Source organism: Rhinichthys klamathensis, unplaced genomic scaffold (assembly GCF_029890125.1).
Source record: "Rhinichthys klamathensis goyatoka isolate OS25496 unplaced genomic scaffold, OSU_Roscu_1.1 h1tg000247l_1, whole genome shotgun sequence".
NCBI classification, from domain to species: domain Eukaryota; kingdom Metazoa; phylum Chordata; class Actinopteri; order Cypriniformes; family Leuciscidae; genus Rhinichthys; species Rhinichthys klamathensis.
This window is the reverse complement of record NW_026606769.1, coordinates 1,476,720-1,499,678: the sequence shown is the minus strand read 5'-3', so window position 1 is coordinate 1,499,678 and position 22,959 is coordinate 1,476,720. Positions and strand designations below refer to the sequence as shown.

The 22,959-nt window shown below is 37.3% G+C and overlaps 2 protein-coding genes across 4 annotated transcripts in view; one reads left to right on the top strand and one right to left on the bottom strand.

Moving 5' to 3' along the window:
- Positions 1–8,337, top strand: part of ldah (lipid droplet associated hydrolase) — a 48,944-nt gene extending 40,607 nt beyond the window's left edge. For 2 of the 3 annotated variants that reach the window (XM_056266370.1, XM_056266368.1), the window contains exons 6-7: positions 5,147–5,229; positions 8,045–8,337. In XM_056266370.1, coding sequence (XP_056122345.1) covers positions 5,147–5,229; positions 8,045–8,260 — 299 coding nt within the window. In that variant the 3' untranslated portion in view covers positions 8,261–8,337. The remainder of the gene's footprint in view (positions 1–5,146; positions 5,230–8,044) is intronic. The other variant, XM_056266369.1, reaches the window with a different exon arrangement.
- A 9,619-nt stretch (positions 8,338–17,956) lies between these two features.
- gdf7 (growth differentiation factor 7) lies at positions 17,957–22,695 on the bottom strand. Its single transcript, XM_056266379.1, has 2 exons — positions 22,134–22,695; positions 17,957–19,098 (listed from the first exon to the last, which is right to left on the bottom strand). Exons 1-2 carry the CDS (start codon positions 22,429–22,431, stop codon positions 18,137–18,139), a joined length of 1,260 nt encoding a protein of 419 aa, XP_056122354.1. The 5' UTR covers positions 22,432–22,695; the 3' UTR covers positions 17,957–18,136.
- Positions 22,696–22,959: the final 264 nt, after the last annotated feature.

Sequence of the window (22,959 nt, the reverse complement as noted above, 5' to 3'; positions counted from 1 at the left end):
CCACATCTGCAACTCTTGTGTTGGCCCAGAGGGCAGTAAAAATCCCTCAAAAATGTTTTTTTTTGTATTTTTTTTATTCTGATCCAGTATGTAACAATAGTCATTTTCTCATTGTGGTTTTGATATGTTGCAGAACAGTTGACCCTCTCTAATAATAGGGTCATGCTGACATTTGAATTTCTTTAAAAGTTGTTTACATAGTCATAACTAAAGTAGCTATAGTTAATTTCATAACCAGGGCATCAGGTGTGATCTGTCATGAAAAAAAAGAACACAAGCCACCCCAAAGTGTTGAATAGGAATATCCTGTTCATTAGGGGTATGAATGAAAATGTGATGACATTATAATGCAAGGTCTGTTTATTAGAGTAACTCCCCAAAATGTCTGTTCTCCGAACTACTTGAGATGCAATGGATCATGGCCACCCACCTTGTGTTCTTTTTAACGTGATGAAAAAAGAAATCTGTATTGTATTTCAGTTTATGTGGATTTCTATTACGACATGTGTTATTGAATTGGAAGGGAGAATATAATTGTCACATTCGCTTAGCTCTTTTAAAGGGAAATATAATAAAGAGAAGCACATTGTGACTTTGTGGTCTGTGAAAACGGTGGAGAAACTGGACGATACGCTGTTCTTTCTGTGTCCGTGGACTTCAGTCAGTTCTGCCGTCATGAACTTCTCTTGTTTGTGTTACTAATGCAAAGTGACTGGAGAAAAGACGTAAATAGATGGTTTTAGACCCAATAAAGGAATGTGTGGTGTAAAATAAATATCAACAGGACAATTGGGAAGCACATGCAAAGAGTATAGAGGCACATTAGGCACATTATGCAAAGAAGAAAACGTTTTGTTCCCCATCCGCATCTTGAACTGAACAGGATGGAACATTTAAATGCTTTTGTTTGTTTGAGAGGCTTGAATCACTACAGTCTTTTGCAATTGATTTGTTTTTTATAAATCTTTGAAGATCAGGCATTACTTTGATTAATTGTTGAACATTTGGCTCAGTTATGAATTTTCACTTTGCTTAACTGTGCATACAAGTTTTTGATATGAAATACTTTAGGGAAGTTGGCCATTTTTAACATTTACTATACAGCAACCTTTTAAAACATTAAAAATTCATAATTTATGAAAGTATGATGACCTAATATTAATTGAAATGTTAATGAGGAAAGTCCATAGACGCGTCATATGTCAACTGCCCATCTTGATTTTGTGTCTTGCCACATGGAGGTACCCAGGAGCCTAACAGGAGACACTGAAATATCTGCACGTGTTTGCGTCTTTGTGTGTCTGTGTCCGCGTTTTTGCGCACAGATCCCTCGGATCTACCTCTCCAGACAGTTGTTAACTAGGTGCATGTGTGAGGATGTGTAAAATTGACTGGAATGCTGTGCCCTGCCAAACCCCCCATCCCGATACCCCCCTGGAGATAAGTGAGATAGAACAGGGGATGTCTCGCAGATCACTGCCCCAAGACTGGCACACCCATCTCCCTCAAAAGATCTCAACCTCTACCTTTTTCCCCCTACCTTCTCCTCATGGGGTTTTTCTCCTATCTGTCATCCCACCTTTTCGATTTATACAACACTTTAATATACAAAGTGTATTAATGGACTGTGATGATTATGAAAGACTTTGTGATGATTAATTGTCACACAAATAAGGTTAAAATTCTCTACTTTGACTGTCACTTACAGTGTGTTCACACACAACTTAAGGTGAAAGTCATTTCCCGTTATTTTACGTTAAACTAGTAGACATAAAATGTTTGATTTAAGTGGTTTTCTAAACTGATATTTCATAGGGTTGTAAAACATAAATTTAATATTCTAAATGTTAAAATGTCTTAATATTTTAATTAGTCAAGTCCACTCTCATTTCACACTCTTGATTTTTTTTTAACCCACCCACCTGAATATTAATAAGAGGTCTGTCTGTATCTGTCCATCCGTCCGTCTGTCCGTCATCACAGAATAATGATTCTGTTCTAACTTTTTATGTATTTTCAGCAATTTAGCCTTAATTTCTCGTTAAAGAAACTTAACGTTTGTTTTTAATATGTTATTCATTCCCAATCTAAAGAAATGGTCCCATCTCCTCTTTTCATTGCATTTCATTACTTTCATGTAATTTCATGAATTTAAATCAGTAAAGTGGATTGCTCTGCATTCACAAAGTAACAACCTGCATCAAGGATTTGGAATTAATCAAACACTTAAAGTTCCAGAAATATGTCAACTAACTTAAAATGTTCTTGTTTGGTTATATGATAATATGTAATCGAGATTTAAAGGGCACAACGATTGCAGTTATCTCACATATCATGATTTGATCGAAAAACTGCAACAGGCCTTCCTGATTATTTACTTACATTCAAAGATTCTTGTATTTGAATCATAGGGTAAAGGTAGTGGAAATGCAGTGAACTTTACTCTTCTGTAAAACCCTCTAGTTTAAACATCCTCTGATCCAGTTTACCTCAGTGGGTGGAGATGTTGTTTGTGATGTGTTTAGTGTAATAAAATTAGATGCCTTAGTAAGTCTTCTGTGTGTTCATTGTGTTCTATGGCAAATATTTGTTTGCACCTCATCTCAAATGACTCATGTCTCCCTTTAGTACACATCAAAATGCAAAGGAAAGCTTACATATAACTTTAACATTTATTTGGAAGCAAAAAGCAGCCAACCAAAACACTTAAGTGAGTCTGAAACCTCTCTGGTGCTGGGAATAAAGGAGACATTCTACCATGAGTCCCACTTGCTCAGTTCTTTGAAATACGACTGGCACACTCCCGTTTTCTTTTTTGTGTGAAGGCATGCATTGAAGGAAGTTACAGATCAGACCTGAAGCTAGATTTGTACTCTTTAATGATCGGTTGTCATGGTCTTACTAAGATGTTTAGCACCAAAAACCACACCCTTAGTTGTTAAGTTGTGTTTTTTAGCTTGTTGCTAGGCTGTTGCTATGGTTCTGGGGGTTGTTTACTAGCCCCCCCAAAAAAAAACTCGCCTCCAATTATCCATGATATTCTATTGATATGCATGTGTGTAGTAGTATGAATACACTCTGGACATACATCCGCCATGTTGCCACTGTCATGTGACCTACAACATCAGATACACTCTTTAGAATCTCGATAGAAGCAGTATGTCATCTTGGTATTTATTAAGGGTTTTATGAATACATTGGATTCGGACATGGTACTGATTTGATGTACTGCTTTTTTGCGTACTATTTAGTAGGGAAATATTCATACCAAGGACTGCAATAATTCTTTTCGCAACCACCATTAATGAAATGTGGAAAAACCCTTTTGCACAGAAGGCTTTCATTCAGTTTTCCCCATTTCCAAAAATCATTTCCTCTGTAAATATAGTGCTGAATTAAACTCTCCAATCTGAAAGAGGAAACATTAAGAATGAACTTACTAATGAAACATGGCGTAACTTTAAATTATTTAAAAAAAAAAAATTCCCTGTGCTTTTCTGCTTTGAGAAAGGGATAAAATTGATTACTTGCCTTTTTAGTATGTGGCTCTCAGTCTTGTGAAATGTGTTAACAGTGCTGGATGATATAGTACACGGCCATGATTAATATGATAGCATTAGAGCCGTGCGGATGTGTGATCATACCCACACTTCCTTTTCACTCAGTGGAAGCAAGTCATTTGAGGAGTTTTTCCTTACACACACACAGATGCTTTCTTCATGCACACACACATGTACACACTTCCTCCATAGTCTGAGGGTGAACAATCATCAACGGAATGTCCTGATGAGAAAGGATATTAACACATCTCTTGGCCAAATGTTTGGACCTCGCAAGATCAGGATCAGGATCAGTCTCTTAGAATTGTTGCCAAGGGCATCAAGGTCATGCAGCTTGTATTTGCTTATGAATCTCAAGATTTTGTGTGTGTGCGTGCTACTGGTAAACCCTACTGTACATCACTGTACAACAAAGATGGCAATATTCAAACTCCTTGTCCTTGTGGGGGACGTTTTTTGGTCCCCATGAGGAAAACAGCTTATACGTCATACTAAGTGATGTTGTTTGAAAATATAAAAATGCATAAAGTTTTTTTTAATAGGTAGGTTTAAGTTAGGGGCTAGAATATACAGTCCATTGAATATACAGGCATGTATATTGGAATATATGGAGTGTCCCCATAAAACATAGAAACCCAACATTGAAGTTTTAATTTGTTTTTTGTTTTTTCAAGTTTTATTCAGATTAATTCATTCAAAACTCCTCATTGTTTCTGAGGCAGATATTTTTGTAATCTAAATCTGTTTATATATAGTATATATAGTATAGAGCAGCAAGTTCTTGCGCAGCAAATCAGCATATTAGAATGATTTCTAAAGGATATTGTCACCTACCTTCAAGACTGGAGTAATGACATCACAGCTTAGTCATCACAGGAATAAATTACTTTTTTATTAAAATAGAAAACAATTACTTTAAATTGTAATAATATTTTTTTTCTGTTTATACCGTAGTGATAAGTGACTTCTTTCAATAACATTTTACATTTTAACACACACACACACATATATATATATATATATATATATATAGTCACCAGCTTATTAGTTTGTTTGTTTATTTAGCATATTTATAGTGTTAAAAAAAAAAAAAAAACACACACACACACACACACACACACTCACAAAAAACTAAAATAAATAACTGAAGTATAAAATCAATGGCATTTCTTTTAAATATCCACTCTGCAAAGCCTGCACGTAGAGACCTGGGAACACATCATATGAAATATTCACAGACGACATACGTCACTTCAGTGCACAGAGTCTGAACCCTAAATCAATGACATCATTGTGCATCATTAAACTGTTAGTAGGAGTGTACATCCAGTAAGTATGAACGGGAACAGATGTAATCCTCATGAACTGGTTGCTGTTTCCGTGTTTGTACGAGCACTGGCCTTTGAGGTTGTGCCGTTTTTGGATGTGTATTTAATTTTGATACTCTACATGTTTAGTAAACCTTGCAGTGGCCGATGTGTAATGCAAATGTTCACAAAGTTCTGTTTGCACTACCTCATTTATTGCAATTTTGTAATATGCTAATCCACATGTCTGTCTCTGTTGTTGTCTCTTTGTCTCTACAGCCAATGGTATGTACATGGGAAGCCAAGAAATGAGACTGGTTGTAGAAAGAGACAACGCAACTATTCGTCAACACCTCAGCAAGGTAATAAACAGTAGATTGGAGTGATGTACCAAATAAAAGCGAAAATTAAAAATTCAGGACATGGCCAAAAGCCGAAAACACTCATTTTAAATTAGCCTTTGTTTTGAACAACTATCAATTCTGTTAATCTTAATAAGATAACTTTTTAGTGATTTATTTCACATAAGAAGAAAGGAAGGAACAATATTTAAAGTGCTGTTTGAATAAAATGACAGTATTGACAAAATGGTGTAATTAAAAATGGTGTAATTATGCACATGTCAGAATTGATCAAGTTACTTTAAACAAACTCTATTCCCAACAGTCTCGAACTGATTTGTGGCTAATTCAAGAACATCTGTATCCTACAATGTATCTTATGAGATGTTGTGTTAGTCTATCACTCTCTATAATGCATGTTTTATTATTCAGTCAATATACACATCCAGTCTCTTGTAGAAATACATTAAACGATGCATTATATTTCATATAAATAAATAGTACAATTATGTAGAGATATTACATTTCTCACAAAATTCTAATATTCTACAAGTGATAAATAGCCAATAAATGTACTATTTTGTCTAAATAAATATAATAAAAAAATAATTTCAATTGCTAGGCATCGCATAATAATGTACAGTATGAAAATGGATGTTTATTTTGAGATTGCATTTAACAATGTTATTAAATGAATAATGTTTTTAAAGATTGACCTAAAATATAACTTGAGCATTACATGATGGCAAAGGCAATCTAAATGTGAAAAAAGTGGAAAAGAGCATGCACAATTAAAAATGGAAAATCAACTGATATATTGCCAATATTGTCTGTGGCCAAAATGTTGATAGATCACTTGTAGATGACTGTAATAAGTCATTTGTAGCCAACAGCATTGTTCCCCATTGTTATTTGTTTTTACTGAAACAATCAGATGGCACAGCTTTCCTTAATTTCCTACATATTAAGGGCGTTGAACAAACCTCTAAACATGTAAGACGCAGATGAAACCCATGCTGACTAACCCTCAGAGAGCTGATAACCAATCAAAAGATATCAGATCTCAAAGCACGTTCCTCCAACCCACCCTTCCGTTTTCTCAATGAAAGCATGGGCGGAAGAACCATGTGTTCCTTTCAGTACTGTGGTGTGATGCAAAGCAGAGACTGCGTACACATGCAGAGGAGCTCCTGATGGTCTATATCTGTCATCAGTTAAAAAGGTGATATCGTCACCGCTCTTAAGAGTCACATACTCGAGGCCTGCTTCTTATGTTACACATAGCACCTCGACAACCGAAGTAATTCCTGGTCAAAGCTTCAGAAATTCCCTCGAGTCTGGAAACCGATCGAATGTTTTCCCGGTCTGATCTTTTAGCATCCCACCCATAATTCCATGGAGGAAGGAAGCTCTACTTTTCCGTCCATGTCTCTGACTACCATTGTCTGTTTGCCCGTATGGGTGTCAGAGTATGTGGCATTCTTTGGTATCGGCTTCGCAGTCCGTCTCGCTTGCCAATAGCGATGCTAGAATAATTTTCTTCCGAAAAAGCTGAAGGTGAAGACAGGAGGTCATATGTTTAAACCCCTCTCAGCCTTAAACCACATGCATCTGACTCCTCTATTAGATTTATGGGCTGTGGTGAAATCGATCAGGCCGACAGATGTAGAACCCATCATGATTAACTGGTACAGTCGGCAAAGGCTATACATTATGCAGTTTGTCAGAGAAATCATGCAAAGCAGTTGACAAGAGAATTTGATCTTTCTATTGTGTACGGCTCTCGAGGTCTCACCAATAAATAGCCTTTAGAAATCTGCACGGGTGGTTTTTCCTTTCACATTGATGTTATTGGCATCATTCAGCCCAGGTTACAGAAGCCTAACTCAAGGAAATACCCTTCAAGTGTCCACACCGGTGTCTGAGGGGACATGGTGGACGTAGCGGATTTAATGTCAATCTTTCTTATATTTTGTTTTATTGAAATGCAATCTTAATTGTTTTCCCATTTGGAATCCTCTGTGAAGTTCTCAGCTTGCTCCGCACTTTTAAAGACTTTCTCCATTCTGCTTTATAGATTTATGGCACATGATGAACAGTCTACTTTGATGTTTCATCTCCCAAATGATATTTGACTGATCATACCTTGAATCAAAAGGAACGTTTTTGACTAGGGCTGTCAGTTTACTTATTATTAATCATTAGTACAATTAATTATATTAAAAAATTACCTATTTACTCATGCCCCATGACCCAAACCTATTTTATTTTATTTTATTTTTTAAGATATTATTGTATTATAATGTTATTGCATTATATTTTATTATATTATATTTTATCCTATTTTTAAATAAATTCTTTTAAAAAGATAAATTAAACAAATTATCTTTTATTTTATTTTTTTTCTCTAAACAAATATTCATTTATGCAGTTACTTAGTGTATAATGTAATTCATTTGATTAAATCTTTTAATTATTTGACAGCCCTAGTTGAATCCTTTTCACAAAGTAAAAAGTTTTAGAGCTTTAAATGATGGCATATGTCATTCATTGATAGCGGTGAGCTGAGGATATGAGAATATGAAGGAGCACATACTACAAACTCCAGTGATGGTCCAAGTTCCTATGCAAATCAAATGGGAGGGCTGCTACTTTTGTTATTCTTACATCATAGATTGTGCCTTTAAAATGAAATGTGGGGTTTTGTGACACACAGGTACTGGCTTTCTCTCAAATGGATGTCAGAAAAACAGAATCGTTGAAGCTCTGCTCTTATTATGATGCATGGTCACAGTGGTGAATCCCACAGTGCGGGAACCAACCTAAATCATTTTAGGTTTGTCTTTTCTGGCTTTTTCAGATTATTTTTTACTATGGAGCTACGGACCACTGGTGCCCTGTGCAGTATTACCATGATATCAGAAAGGACTTCCCTGAAGGGGACATTCGTCTGTGCGAGAGGGGCATCCGGCATGCATTCGTCCTGGATTCAGGGGAGGAAATGGCTAACATGACGGCTGAGTGGATCTTAGATGATTTGAAGACGCTCTGACGGCCAGAATAACATTTATTCAACTTTAATGTCTATCAGACAAATATTCTAACTGAGCCCCCTGTGTGAGTAAAAAAAAAAAACAAAAAAGCCCCCATTATTTTAGAATGTAAGGCTAATTCACACTGAACCAACAGATCACCAGATTACAGTATGTCACTGGTCAAACATTCCATGACCCGACAAATGCCAAATTAAGCTGTACAGTCGGTGTCTGTTGCCGTTGGTCGGCGTGTCGGTGCAGTGTGAATTCCATGGTGACGTATCAAGCATGTCACGTGTCACTTCACAGTCACGATGGAGCTCTATGACTGGCGTATTGGTGATATTTAATTTTTTCTCAAAATATTCATAAACATGTTAATAGATCGTGAAATATATGATAATTTAATTCTCAAATACGTGTAAGTAAATGTATCTTGTCCTTCAGCTTTTCAGTGTATTGCATAAATAATTTATTTTTGTGGAAATCTGTAATTTTCCAAACTTGACAACCAGACAAGTCACTTAAAAGTGCACTGTGTCATTTTTAGCGGCATCTAGTGGTGAGGTTGCGAATTGCAACCAACAGAAGTTACGGTGGCCGACATGAAAATATGTTCTTCGTCTGAGACAGCAGAGTAGCAGTTAAGCAATAAGGTTTGTTTACAAAGATAAATTAAGAAATTAGGTTTACTTAATTATTCAGTGAAACGATATGTTATTGCGAATATTATTGTTACTTGTTAATCATTGTGTCAATGTTTTATTCGCTGACTTTAGCTAGCTTCTTTGCACGAAGAACAACATAGTGATGAAAATGCGTTTGTCTGTTTAGGGCTATAACATGTCGGCGCAAAATGGCTATTTCAATGTTAGGGGACCCGTGGTGTTAGCCTGGGAAAACCCAGACAACTTCCGGCAAATATAGATTTGCTCTGAAAGTTAGTCTGGCAAAGAGCTCATTCAAGCTCATTTCCAATCCGTCAAAATCGCGGCACCAATCAGAAACGTTGGGGCGGGCTTTACACGATGACGACAGCGCTGGGATTTTGAAGCAGATTTTGTAGCCTACATTACAAAGATGGATGCCACCGTCGAACATCACTCGTTCGAATCAGCTATCGCGTCTGTTTTGAGCGATTTGAACGTTTCCTTTTAGTTAAAAACCGAGCAAAGAACAACACTCGGAGATGTTTCTGCCGCTCTGCATACGTCATCTCCTTCATCGCTCTGATTGGGTTTAGGTCTATCCGCGATGTCCGTTGGTGACGCCCCTCTGGAAATGATTTGTCTATGACGCTTTGCCAGACCATAACTCAGTTACAACTGAGAATGGTCTGGTTTTAACCAGGCTGTATGAAATGGCTCATTCTAAGGTTAAACATTACGGTTCATTAAGTAAGGTCTTTATACACCACTGAAAACTTAGTTATGTAAATAATATTGTCAACAGATCCTCCTAAATATTACACAATGCACCTTTAAGAACAAGATTCTTATATACAACAACAGCCTGGCATGAAGATATTGTCCTCTCGATGGAAAATAATTTTTTCAACATAAAACATTAAATAAAGTTATTTTATAATAAAATGTGAAAAAAAACTATAACATGAGTAAAAAAAAAACAATACGTAATGTAAACTATACAGAAGTATAGTTTAATTAAAATTGTTGACAAATACGATATATTGTTATAAAACATTTTGCAATTGAATCAATAAAAGCTTGTAAAGAGACATTGTCAAATTTTAGATTTTTTTGCAGTTGATTTCTGTCATTGGGAGAGAAATTTTGAATTTCTATGTATTTGCTATAATCATTTAGTAGAGTTAAATTACAAATTACAATGTTGATTGTCATGAATGAAATGTTTTGAATATTCAGATATTCAGTATTTGAGGAGGAAAGCTTTTGCTGAATATTGCTTTATCACTTGTGTATGATCCCTTCAACCTTTTCTGTTTGGCTTTTCAATGAAATGGTTTACAATCAGGACGTTACATGTGATTTGATTTCTTTCTGAAGAGAAATTGTATTAATATGGCAGGAAATGCCTGTACTAGCATGGACCACAATATTATGAATTTTAATGAAACTTGGGCTGACCCTGGTTAAAGGCAGAAAAATTATGCATATTTGAGCTGTCTCCACATGAATGGACCTCAACATTAACCCTGGATCATTTTTATTCTCCAGACTGCATCAGCAGGATTCTGGAATAGTGTTTTACCTGTAAAGCTGCTATTCTCTTAGCTTGAGACCTGTTTGGATTCTTTAGGCCCCAACTTGGCTCCTGACATATCCCAAGAGTTTGCTTTATGGTGAATGGGGAGCCAAAGCGGGACCTCTTATAAGAAAACCCGGCTGTAGGTTTGTTCTCCACTTGCATGGTTTCCTGGGAATTACCAAGTGAAATATTTTGAGAGTTTACCTCAAATGCCCAGGGACCCGTAATGTTATTCAGTCCTCTAACCACCTCAGTCAATGTAATGAAACATCAAAACTCAGTCAATGTAATGAAACATTAAAAAAAACTCTCATATTTTAGTGACGTCTTTTCAAACCTGTATGACTTATTTTCTTAATTTCTGAAGAATATCCTGTCCACATTTTAACATACAATAAAGATGAATGAGAACTGGGACTGTCGAGCTCCAAAATTACAAAAAAGCACCATAAAAGTATCATAAATTGGTCCATATGACTCAAGTGCTGTATTCCACGTCTTCTAAAGCCTTGTGATGGAACAGACCAAAATTGTATCATTATTCACTGAAAGAACTGAGAGAAGGGATGTCCAATTCCTGAGCAAATAATTATTTTGAGTCCGATCTATTCATCAAATTCTGAATGATTTGTTTGCAGATCAGATCATCGCATTCTCAAGTCCACCAGAGTAGATGGTTATGAGCCAATAACCAAATTTTACTCTCCTTAAAAAAACTTGGAATATATTTGATTCTTTTAGTGCCGTTCGCACAGAAAGGATTTTTGTATGGTTGTGGTTTGCTGTAAATCATTTGAGTGACAGGTTGTCCCAACCTCACACCAGTCACAAGAGAAAAGATGTCGCTGCAAGAGGGACGGGAAGTTACTTTGATTATGAGGGCACATGAATTGGGTATTCACGGATTGGGCATTTATAATAAATACTGCAATATCCCAGAAAAAATAAGAATTGACCATTTTGATTTCATTGCGACTTTAACTTGACACTGTGAAAAAGTAGCGGTATACAATGGCCCTTTTTTGGCATTTTGGAGCTTTCATTATATGGGAAAAAGTGGCAAGGAAATTCCCCCAAGGGCCACTAAATGATGACAGATATTTCTTTAGAAAAGGCTTTGCCACAACACCACAGGTCCTCAGCAAGTACTGACACCAACTTCCGTTGATTTGAAATCTGTCGTCTTCAGTGCCAGGACGTCCTGTAGGTGGACCGTTCCGGCAGTGATTGGCGCATCTTGTTGCAGAGCGACTCACCAAACGAAGAGTAAATATTTCCATCTGATCTGTTTCCCGTTCTCTCTGAGAGTCGGGACTCTCCGTGTAAGCCCAGGTCTCTTTAATCTTCCTTTCCAGCCTTCTCAAAAAGAATGACAAAGCCCCTTAATTTGCTTATCCTTGATTTAAACCAGGAGGCAGGGCTAGTTCATAGAAGGAAATGGAGTAATCCTGCCCGGGTGGATTGAATTGTGGCAAAGCAAACAAGCTTTACTGTTTTACGTCTCCAGAGTGGTTTGGGTTCTCTTGTGGTGATGAAGAATCGTTCCAAAGATACTCTGGTATTTTCCTGCCAAATATCATCTGCAATAGATCATTTTCTTTCCCCCTGGTCTTTGTTATGTTTTGTTTTGACATTTGCAATAGTTGCTCTTTGTTCCCCTCTCTCCCAGTTTTTGTACCAACTTAACATCATCTGATACGCTCTGATCTGGGGTTAAAATTGAAATAGATCTTTTCTACTAAATCTAAGCCTACTGTATTTGGTGTTGTTGTGAGATGTGTCTTCCAAAACATTATAGCAGCACAGATACTGTAGCTATTTCCTATTCATATATATATTTCAGGTCCTACATTCTCCTTCAATGACACAAACTTTGAGTGTAGGAAAAGCAAACAGTGCATCCCATCCCACAAGCCTGCTCTCACGGGAGTATTGAAAATGTTTTTCAGGTTGTGTAACTTAAAGAGAGCCAGAATTGTCCCCAACGGTGGCCCATCATTGCTATTGATTCGGTTTAGGGGAATAAGGTCAGTTTAAACACAGTATTTACATTAACATCAGAGTGTAATAGTGGAATCATGCGCTTTAAGTAAGAAGTGAAACGAAAAGTAAAGTGAGCAAAAATGTATGAAAATCTTCATGGGAAAAACACACTAAAAGACAAGCCAGACAACCCTGAGTTTGATGCAATGAACTGCTTTTGCATTCAGCTATATTAAAAGTGCCATGTGCATGAAAGCAGAACAATTACAAAATCTTTAGTATTTTGTGGGCGCCAGTTTCATATACGTTCGGTGTAATGCTGTATAATGTATTCAGAAGGGACACATCAAACATGTTGGAAAAGCTTTATGAAATGGTAAATGCCCAATATTTTGAGAAAAGACATGGATTTTATTGTGCAGTTCTAGTTTAAGCGCAAACCAGAATGTATCCTATTAGAAAACCCCTAGATAAATGCATGCAATCATACAACAAAATTGACATATTTAGCCTGTTTGATATGTAGCCTAAGTTTACAACATGCTGGCCATGGAAATGAGATTTCCTTAATGATGGAAAACTTAAAAAAATAAAAAAATTACCATGTTAGAAAATATGTAGTAATGGATAAATGACCATACATTTTGAATATTTATTGTATCATACTGTATTTAGTATATTTTATATAGTTTAAATATATTAATTTTATTATGGGTTTTATTTTTTAATATACATATTTCGATAAATAAATGAAAAAAACATTTTAGAAAATATGTAGCAAGTGACCTAGGAATGCGGTCACTTATTAGCCAACTGAAAATAAATGTATTTTTAAATTTAAAATATTTAGTGTATTAATAAACTTACTATATTTTATATTGTTTTTTCAATCATTTTTAATAAAATTGTATGCATTCATCTTTAAAAATAGCATTAATACCTAGTGTGTCAAGTGTCTAAATGGAAGTTACAGTGTTACTACAGAATCTGACTATATTATTTATCCCAAAAAAAACATTTGGATGTCAGCCTCATCATTTCCTCCATCTCAAGCTGTCTATCAACTTTTTGATCTGAATGAGATTTTATATGGACCGAAGTGGCTCTCAGGAAAAGGCATCTGGACAGATGTCAAAGTCTGGACACTGCAGTGCTTTTTTTGGTCTCACTTGTGATTCTGCGACATGATTCAATAAAAAAGAAACAAGCGTGTTTAAAAAGATCTTTCCTCTCATAAAGAAAAACCGTATCCCCTCTTGTCATGGACTCCAGGCAGTTGTTCAAATATTTGGGGGTCAGTATTCATTTAAAGCATCCCTAAAAAAATGGACTTGGTGAGGGGCCACCTATTCTCTGTCTCTAATAATTGTTTGATATAGTGTATTATTGCAGTATCTGTAGACTCAACAAAGGAAATATTAGTGACCTTGATTCAGATTAGTTTTGCTATCCATCAAAAACAGATTAACAGACGGCATAAACGTCTTTGAATAAGTTATCTCTGTTACTCCTTTTTAAATATTGGAGGTATTGTAATAAAAGTGAGTGATGATCCATCTCCTCGTTGCTCTTGCATCATAACCTCTGGACAAGTGCTCAATGGCAGGGCACAAAGTCATTCATTTCTGAAGAAAAAAACCCCCGCCTCCACAGAGACCCTCCACACATTAGCGTTTCCTGGAGTTTAGCACACAATGGCACACGGCTCCCCTACCAGCGCCGGACAATACCGTATCCCCCTCTTCACCCCGTGTTGTGCGGAATTTAGAATCACCTGGAAACTTCCTGAATACTTGCTGGCAAAAAAATGAGACAAAATACAAACCCAATAATGATTCCGGAACCGTGGGTGAGTCAGACAGTCACCGAAGGTTCACTTTCATGTGGATGTCTGGGAAAGAAGATTTGCTGCGGGAGTGCGGGAGTGTTTTATATATATAATATATATATATATATATATATATATATATATATAATCATCTGTACAAAAAAGACAATGCAATAAAGAAGTATAAAGAGATGCTAAGTGTGTTTACTTTTTGCTTTTTAAATTGAAATTTGTTTATATATATTTTTTAATACATATACTAATAAACATATCCCCCCAAAAAACAAGAAAGAAACAAGAAATCAATATATTGCAGATAATTTACAATTGAATTATGTACAATTCCTTATCTAACAGTATACATACTCTCAGATACACAGTGCATTTACAATAAAAAGTCCATAAAAATAGACATTCTCCCTTTTTAAGACAGTTTTGGACATTATCCTTGGTTTTTACTTTAAAATGATCATTTTCGCAGACAATACATAAAGCGTTTTTGGCATGTGTACAATAATTTACACTTATATTTTAAGCCTTTGTTCTAGTAAAAAGAAAGAAAAAATCAGTCACGGCTTATTGTTCTCCCCTCCCCTTTTTTGGAGCAACATATATTTCCCCTGCTTTACAGTAAAGTAAACCAGATATCGGTGAAGGTAAGTTAACATTGCTTAGCACTGATCAGCATGTATATCCGAGGGGTGCCAAACCTCTCTACTGAACCATGACAATCCTGCAGGCTTTGCATTCATTTCTCTGAGAGCACTTGGCATGCTGAATTGAAACTCCTTCTCTACTAAATGTCTCCTAAGGCTTTTCACTTTAGTAAAGTAGCGAGACACAGCTGAAGTAACCCATGCAGCGCTTAAGCTGATAACCTCCAGACCTCCGAACAACAGAAGAGGCAACGGCACTCTTCATGCCTCTTTATCTCCTTGAGCCAAAGATGGCGCCCCGTAATGTTAATCTTTTCCAGCTAGGTGTGATATCACGATCGTGTCAATAGTGAAAGAAAGACTGCTTATAAAAAGAATCAAATTGTTTGGAGAAACTGCCTTGAGAGGAATTAGATTAAGGAGCAAGCACATACGGTTGGGAATGTTTACAATGAGAGGAGATAGAGACCCCGAAAGAGGGATATTGCTTGAATTATCCTTGACTGGCCAAATGAAATTAATTCGTTTTTATAGGTTTGAAATAGATTTTGCTTTATCTTTTCAAACAGTCCTGAGTTCAAACAGTCTGCAGAACAAAAACAGACCAGCATGATTTGAATGGGAACTGAAGAAATATTGTGAGGCATGCAACTGTCTTCGACGTAATTTGTTTAAAAAGAAATGGTAACTTAAAAGTTCACTTATTTCCACCAAAGTACTTAAAAACGATCAAAACAACAAGCTTGTACACCAACAGTCATGACAATAATGTACTGTGAAACCACACAGGAAGTTTTCTTGAGAATCGCACAGATTTCGTGCCATTATATTGTTCTGAACTGCGCAGATGCTCTGGCTAATTCTTCTGTGGTCCGTTGATTTAGGAATGTAACTTTCATAATGCCACCGTGGACAATTTAGGTGATTATCATTCCCATACAGCGAGACCAACATTGATTGAGGGGAATTACCATGGAGAAATGTCAAAAAAAGAAAGAGAAACAGTTGCTGTTATGAATTAAAAATCTGCTTTGTATTTCTTCATAGAGGAAACAGTTGATGTTATATAAACAGTAAGCAGGCAAATATTTCTGACCTGACACTGAGATTAACAAATGCTAGAAGCTTTATTTTGATTTAGATTTTGAAGAGGTTCTAAAACTTTCCTATAAACTGAACTAAAATGAGTTTACAGAGATAGTTCACCCAAACTTTCTTTCTTCCGTGGAACATAAAATATATTTTTAGAAATATCTCTGTTTTTGGCCAGTTTTGGGCCAAAAAATGGACGTCAATGGTAACCAAAACTGTTAGGCTACCAACACTCTTCAAAACATCTTTTATGTACCACTGAAGAAAGAATTAAATGATGATATAATTTTTATTTTTAGGTGAGCGTATCCCTTTAAAGATCCCTTTAGAGGCATAAATTAAGTCTATTTTTGTTATGTTATGTTACAAGGCATAATTATTTTACCTTGTGGCTATCATTCATACATAAATGATTTAAATCAAACATTTGAGAAAATACTGCAGATTTGTTTGATAATCCATAATAAGGCATGACATTAAAGGATAAAAGTAATCTAATCTAATTAGCAGTGCAAGTAAACAAACGCTCTCAGTAAATGTAAGTGAACCCTGAAAGTAGACACTCAAACAGCCAAATCTAGTGTCAGGATAAAACAAAACAATCATTTTGATTTTGGCTCCACAGCGCCTTTCACAAAATAAGGTCTGAGGTCGCTCCATGCAATGAAGTCATTTATCTAGCACATATTGCATACATCATGTACTATACTGCAGCTTTATCATCCGACCGAAGCCAAATGTGGTCTCATCAACATTTTTTATAAAACGCCTAGTTTCTCATTCTCATTAAAGAGCTTCATTTTAGTTTTTAGCATTGAGTATGTTATTTTAAGAATGTAAAATGATGTGCTAAACACTGTTATGTGTTATTCTTTTTTATGTGGGCCAATGTTGAGATTTCCACCTTTCTACATCAAATGTATAGGTGGGTTATCTTGATATAAAATTCAGAACTGTCATGCTCAATTATCACATGTGTCTTTTGGTTCTAGAAGCATCTAAAGTTAAAAAAAGGAAAACCATACTGTGTATGATTATGAAGGTCTAGGCACTAGGAGAAAGCTGTCAGTTAGTATGACAAGGACCCTCAGAAATTTTCAATCTGTAATTTTCAAGCCAATCACTTGAGCCATAAATGTCATGTGACTAATCATTCTAAAGCTGCAGGAAAATTATGTCATGAGTCATGACTCATGACAATGCTGAGGCCTGGGCTGATGGCTGATGGGATCACACATGCACAGTCCCAAATCCTTTACTAGTGACTGTCCTGCACTGTTACAAAAGACAGTTTGCAAGTTTTACACTTTAAAAATCCTGGTAAAATACCTACTTTAATATAATGAAAGATCTGTGTTTTAAATGTTGCTTTTCGTTTTTTTTATTCCATTAGAATATACAGCTTTTTTGAATGGCCGCCAATTGAGAAAGGTGTTTTTGCAGCCACATGGTGGAGATGTGACATTTACCAGCAGGAGCTAATGAGGCCAGGCTAACCAGCTACACTTTGACCCCTTAGATTTAGAATGGAGTCAAAAGTGTTAACTTTCACTCAGTCAATGCCGTATTTGATTAAGGCCACTAGACTCCTCTGAGAAACATTTTCAGAGGAACTATCGAATTCTGCAGAGCTATTTCATCTTGAATATAAGCTGACTGTCATGCAAAGCACCTTTACTGTTATACACGTTATAGTTGCGTGCTACCGCTGACAGATTCTCAGACTCCGAGTCTTAACGGGGCCAACTTTTCTACCGCTGCTGCAAGGATACTTCAACACTCTATCATTGAGTTTACATTAACAGGATGTAAAATAATTTCTGGAAAGCCTAGGTTTTCACTCATTTTCTGTTGAGGAGTTGTTTATTTGGTGTTGTAAGGGAATTTGGAGCTGTTCGGCACACATGTCCTCTGCTCGCTTTCATAAACACAACTCTTATCGCCGTCTGAACATACACACATGCTCGTTGTCACACATTTACACACTGTCCCTCTCACCAGCTCTGACTGCTTCGTCTTGCCCACAATGCAGTGCTTGGCCTCTGCGTATGAGGCAGCGGCAGCTTTCGTAGGGTCCAGGGGTAGCTCACCCCTCGCTCACATTGCTACCTGCACCCACAACTCTCCACCACCATGTCCTCATACTGTTTATAAACGACGTTATTCCCAGAGTCAATGTACAGGATGCTGATGGGACTGAGTTTAGAAGGAACGCAACAGCTTGGAGGGGTGGACTCTGGGTCCATGGAGTTCATGAGAGTCTGGATGATGGCGTGGTTGGTCGGTTCCAGGTGTGAGCGCAACGGGAAGTCACACAAACCCTCGCAGTGATAAGCTTCGTAATCTAGTGGCGCAATAATCCAGTCGTCCCAACCCAGTTCCTTGAAGTTCACGTGAAGCGGCTTCCGGCTGCAACGTGTTCTCCGTCTGCCACCTCCCTTTCCTCCACCGCCGCCTCCTGTAACAGGTCCTACACCAGGACGGCCTGCTAGTGCTGTCCGTCTCCTCCGCCGATGTCTTGGATGACTTTTAATATCATGCTCCCGTGCGGGAAATTTACGACTTTTCATGGCCTTTATCTTCTCACGGATCTCCCTAAAGAGGTTCTCCTTTTTCCGAGTTCGAGAAAAGGCCACCAGTAAGGCTCTTTCATGGGTCTGCTGATCCACGTGGCTCAGACCCAGCATGCTGGGATGCACGGCCTCGTTATTTGAATCCGAAACGGCTGATATGCTGAAACACAAGGGCCTGCTGCCTTCCACGGTCCTGTGCAACTTGAGGTGGGTCTTCACGCTTGCACCAACGTCAAACACATCCCATGTGGCTGAAGCGGTATCTAGAAGATCAATGGTCCTGGAGGTGAGGAGAAGAGATTGGTGAGAGGATCCCGGGAGGGAGCAGGTGCCAAGGAGAAGTCGGTACAGGTTCCCACCACGGGAGATTAAACTTAAGACGTCAGGCGGTGGCCTCCTCAGAACCCGCAGCTCCACCTCCATCAGTTCGTCCAGTCGTGAGAGACCAGACAGGTCGAATGTGTACTGCTGATGGAACTTCAGGGAAAGCTCATCTGAAGGTGTAAGGGAAAGAATGGGTTAGCATTGAAATAGGACGTTTTTGAATTTTAAGAATGAATGCAGCAAGCTTACAAGAGGCAAACACTGATGCGTTTCCTCACCTTACTATGAACAATCTTACATATGGCTTTTGTGAAAATGGCATACACAAATTGTCATTCCATCTACTCAATAAGAATAACATTCAAGGGCCTGAATGACTTCTCCAAACACGAGGTGCAGCATGCTCACGGAGACCAGGTGGAGAGCATTTGGCTGACCTGTCAGACTGTGAAGGCCTTTGGCAGCGTCTGCTAATTACACTGATTGAGTGAGAAGAAGGTTTGGCAGGACATTGGAAATGCTCAGCTCTCAGAGAAGATGTCAGCTTCCCCTATATGTCCTCAGGAGGATGTAGTAAATTTGAAGGGTGGGTGGCTTAAGGGTGTAATTAAATGTTAGGTAACATTTCAAGCCGAGGTGGACCTCAGTTTTCTGTGGCCACCATGAACTGGTCTTTCATTATTCGCACAGCTAACTTCGCTGCAACAAAATCTCTGTCTGCAAGATGTTGTCCTCTCTTTTTCTTTGTCTGGAGAAAGAAATTGGCTAAAAGAACTCATCCAATACTCAGTCTCTCATCCGTGACTGAGATGATGCAGAACCAACCTTTGCTAAGAGAGACCAGACTTTGCGTTTAGAGTAAAACAAGCTTCGATGTTGACATCTTGACATACAGTTCAAATATGGAACCCAGAGTACCATGCAACCTGATACAGAGACCGCAGTTTCATGGGTTAAACATGAAGAGGATTCTTCCAATATGAGGTGGCTGCACAAAGGCCAGATCGGGACATATATTGATGCTACACTATGAGAGAGACCTTCAGAATGGTAATTGCAAACTGTTACATGAGTGCAAGGAGCATGCAAAAGAGGTGTTTTGAAAGAAAAGCACTATACATCTCCTCTCTGAGACAAAGGAATGCTATAAAAAAAGAAAGAAAGGTGAACAGAGTGGAGGGGTGTAGAGTAAAGCATCTTCCTCTAAGCTAATATCCGCTTGCCAGACTAAACAATGACATAACCTAGAAAATGAGCTGAGGCAGTCAGGGACTCAAGTTCCAGTCAAGTACCTTGGGGTCTACAAATATTGTCTGAATTTCTTAAAGTGTATGGCTTCAGACAGTGCACAGTCATATTTTGGTTATAACTTTAATACTTTTTTTTTTCATACATTGGATAAATATAAATAATTTTGTTTAGAATCTTTTTTTTTTTTCTTGAACATTTATTGGCATAATTTATGATGGGAACAGGTGGGACAATCTTCACAAAGAAGCATGCTACACTCCCAGGCCAGATTTGAAACAGAAACTCCACATATTCATAACAAGCCACCTACCATTGAATCAACAATTCACTGCTGATGATTAGAGCTGGTCTATGCATGTATACACATTACACACCAACACAATTATGGGCCCAAAAGCATCAGATGTATATGTGAAGGTATAATTTAAATACGGTACAAGTTAATTTTAGCACTTAAATTTGTCAGTAAGAATAATTGCTGCTTTATATCACTGTGTAACTTAGTTTTATGTTGGCAAAAGTGCTATTTAAATTGTGGTTTAAATTACTTTTGGGCATTTCTGCCTAATTAATATTTACGATCCTTGCATTCGCCATTTAGTGACGTCATCTTCACCACGGTCCCCCACTATTTTTTTTTTTAAACAAAGTGACATCCATCGTTTTATTTTCTTTGTAAGAACTCAGAGAGATCGAATCAAATTTCTTGAGTCTCCATTTTTAACAAAATGTGTGAAAATATAAGGTGGAAATATTATGCTTGGAATTCATATAGGCTAATGCTAATTCTATTACCCTCAATGTGAATTAAACAAATGTGTCCACCCTCATTTGTCCACCCTTAAACAAATGTGACATTGGGCGCTTTTTTATTATTCAAAGGCTGTGGCCTCAAATGTAATAATGTATGAATGTCACTTCAATCCATCGAAAATTCAAGACCAGAACCTTTTTAACTTTATAGCTTAGGCTATATAGCCTACTTAAAAAAAAAGTGTTTTCACGCAAATCCCCATGTAGGCTATTTGGCCGGGCGGATAGTTGACACACTGCATTTAACAAATTATGTATTTTTACGTGACAATCTTTATTTGAACATAAGTTTTAAATTAAGATGTCTCTCTATCTTTATCAGCAACACCTGGAGGGGAGAACGCGTGCTTAGATAGCCTACTTTAACTCAAGGTGCTGCTGAAGTTTATGTGTCACAGATGGTGGAAATTTGAGACATTTGACTTCATATAATTTATTTTTTGGTATTTTATGTAGGCCTATTTCTAAAATATTATCGGTAAGTAGATGATCCTAAACAAAAAATTAAACTTGAGCTTCAAAAACATGGAATCACGCAGTCGCACAGCAATATGGAATCACCGTATAGTCTTTACTAAATTATTGTTCTTTTCGAGTTTAATTGCCAAAAGAAAAACAGTCTATTCGCGTAACTGTAGGCTACACGCGCAAAACTGCGCAGTTCCCTTATTAATGGCTAATGCATAAACCAAATATGATATGTTTAGTGCAATTTGTGGTTCGTAATTGGGCCTATAATTAATAGCTTAATTATTAGTATTGTTAATCGGCAACAAATTATTTGACTGATAATAATATAATCCAAAGCATCAGAGAATTTCAAGGCTATGCAATATCATGGGTGAAATAGGCCTTTCTTAATGTAGCCTAAAGACTCTCAGTCATAGTCACACCGAGATCAATCATCTTACAGTGTGAGCTGTTATTTATAAGCTACGCCATGATATTAAGTGAGTTATTACGGCAGCATGTATACCTTAGGCCTATACAATTTATTACAATTAATGATTTTATGTGCTAAGTATAATATATCAAAATAAACAGATCATGCAGGCTCAATCTGAAAGGTATGAAATCCGCACTGATGGCCGGAATGAGATCATTTTACAAACCCATCTATCTATCTGTCAATCTCACTCACCTTGTCCCAGGTCCATGAAGCTGGTCACTGTGTTGGCATATCTTCTGGTGCGCGTCTGGCTGCCGTTGCCTCCTCGTCGGTCCAGTTCCGATAAAGTCCTGTACAGAGAGATCATGTAAGACGGAACATGAACAGATGTGGAGCTCGTGCTGTCTTCAGCAGGACCGCGCGCATCCAGATGTGAGTGAAGCCCGTTATCAGAGGGGTACTGCACCGATCCCAGCACCACTGCCTCAATAATATTCCCAAAGCAAAAGGAAAACCATAGGAAGGGAGCGGCAGTCTTCTTGGGAGTCATTTTCAGTGGTCTCTGGCCGAAAATGGCAAAGTTGGATGGACTTGATGACTTTGGAAACTCCCCTTTGCTCTTTAGAAAGTGTTAATATCTTGAATGTGAGTAACACGGAATGCCTGTTGCTTGGTACTCAAAGAGCGCCCCCCGTTGGAAAGATATTTTGTGTTTTCAAATCCCCAACAATATTCTCAGAGGACTAATATTACAGCTAGTTAGAATGCCAATTTTATATCAATAAATTGTGCTAAACCGAATGAGCTTTACTAATAATAAACAATGAAAGGTTTCCTGTCCACTTATTCTGCTTTGCTAGGAATTTTCTTAGTAGCCAATTATAGGCTAGGTCTATTGTTTTTTATGACATTGACAAATAATCTTCTTCTAAATAATAATAATAATAACATAAATAGACGTATTGGAGGTCAATAATACCATTTTAATTAGAAATTGTTGCTTTTCATGCTACATCTTTTGCGCAATCGTCCCCCATTTAATGCGCGCGCACTGCCATCTACAGTTGAAAAGACCCAT

Excerpts from the sequence above, each read along its gene's own strand:
- gdf7 (XM_056266379.1), bottom strand. The coding sequence starts at position 22,431 with ATGACTCCCAAGAAGACTGCCGCTCCCTTCCTATGGTTTTCCTTTTGC. Across the intron at positions 19,099-22,133 it reads CTTCATGGACCTGGGACAAG|ATGAGCTTTCCCTGAAGTTC; the intron begins GTGAGTGAGATT and ends TTACACCTTCAG.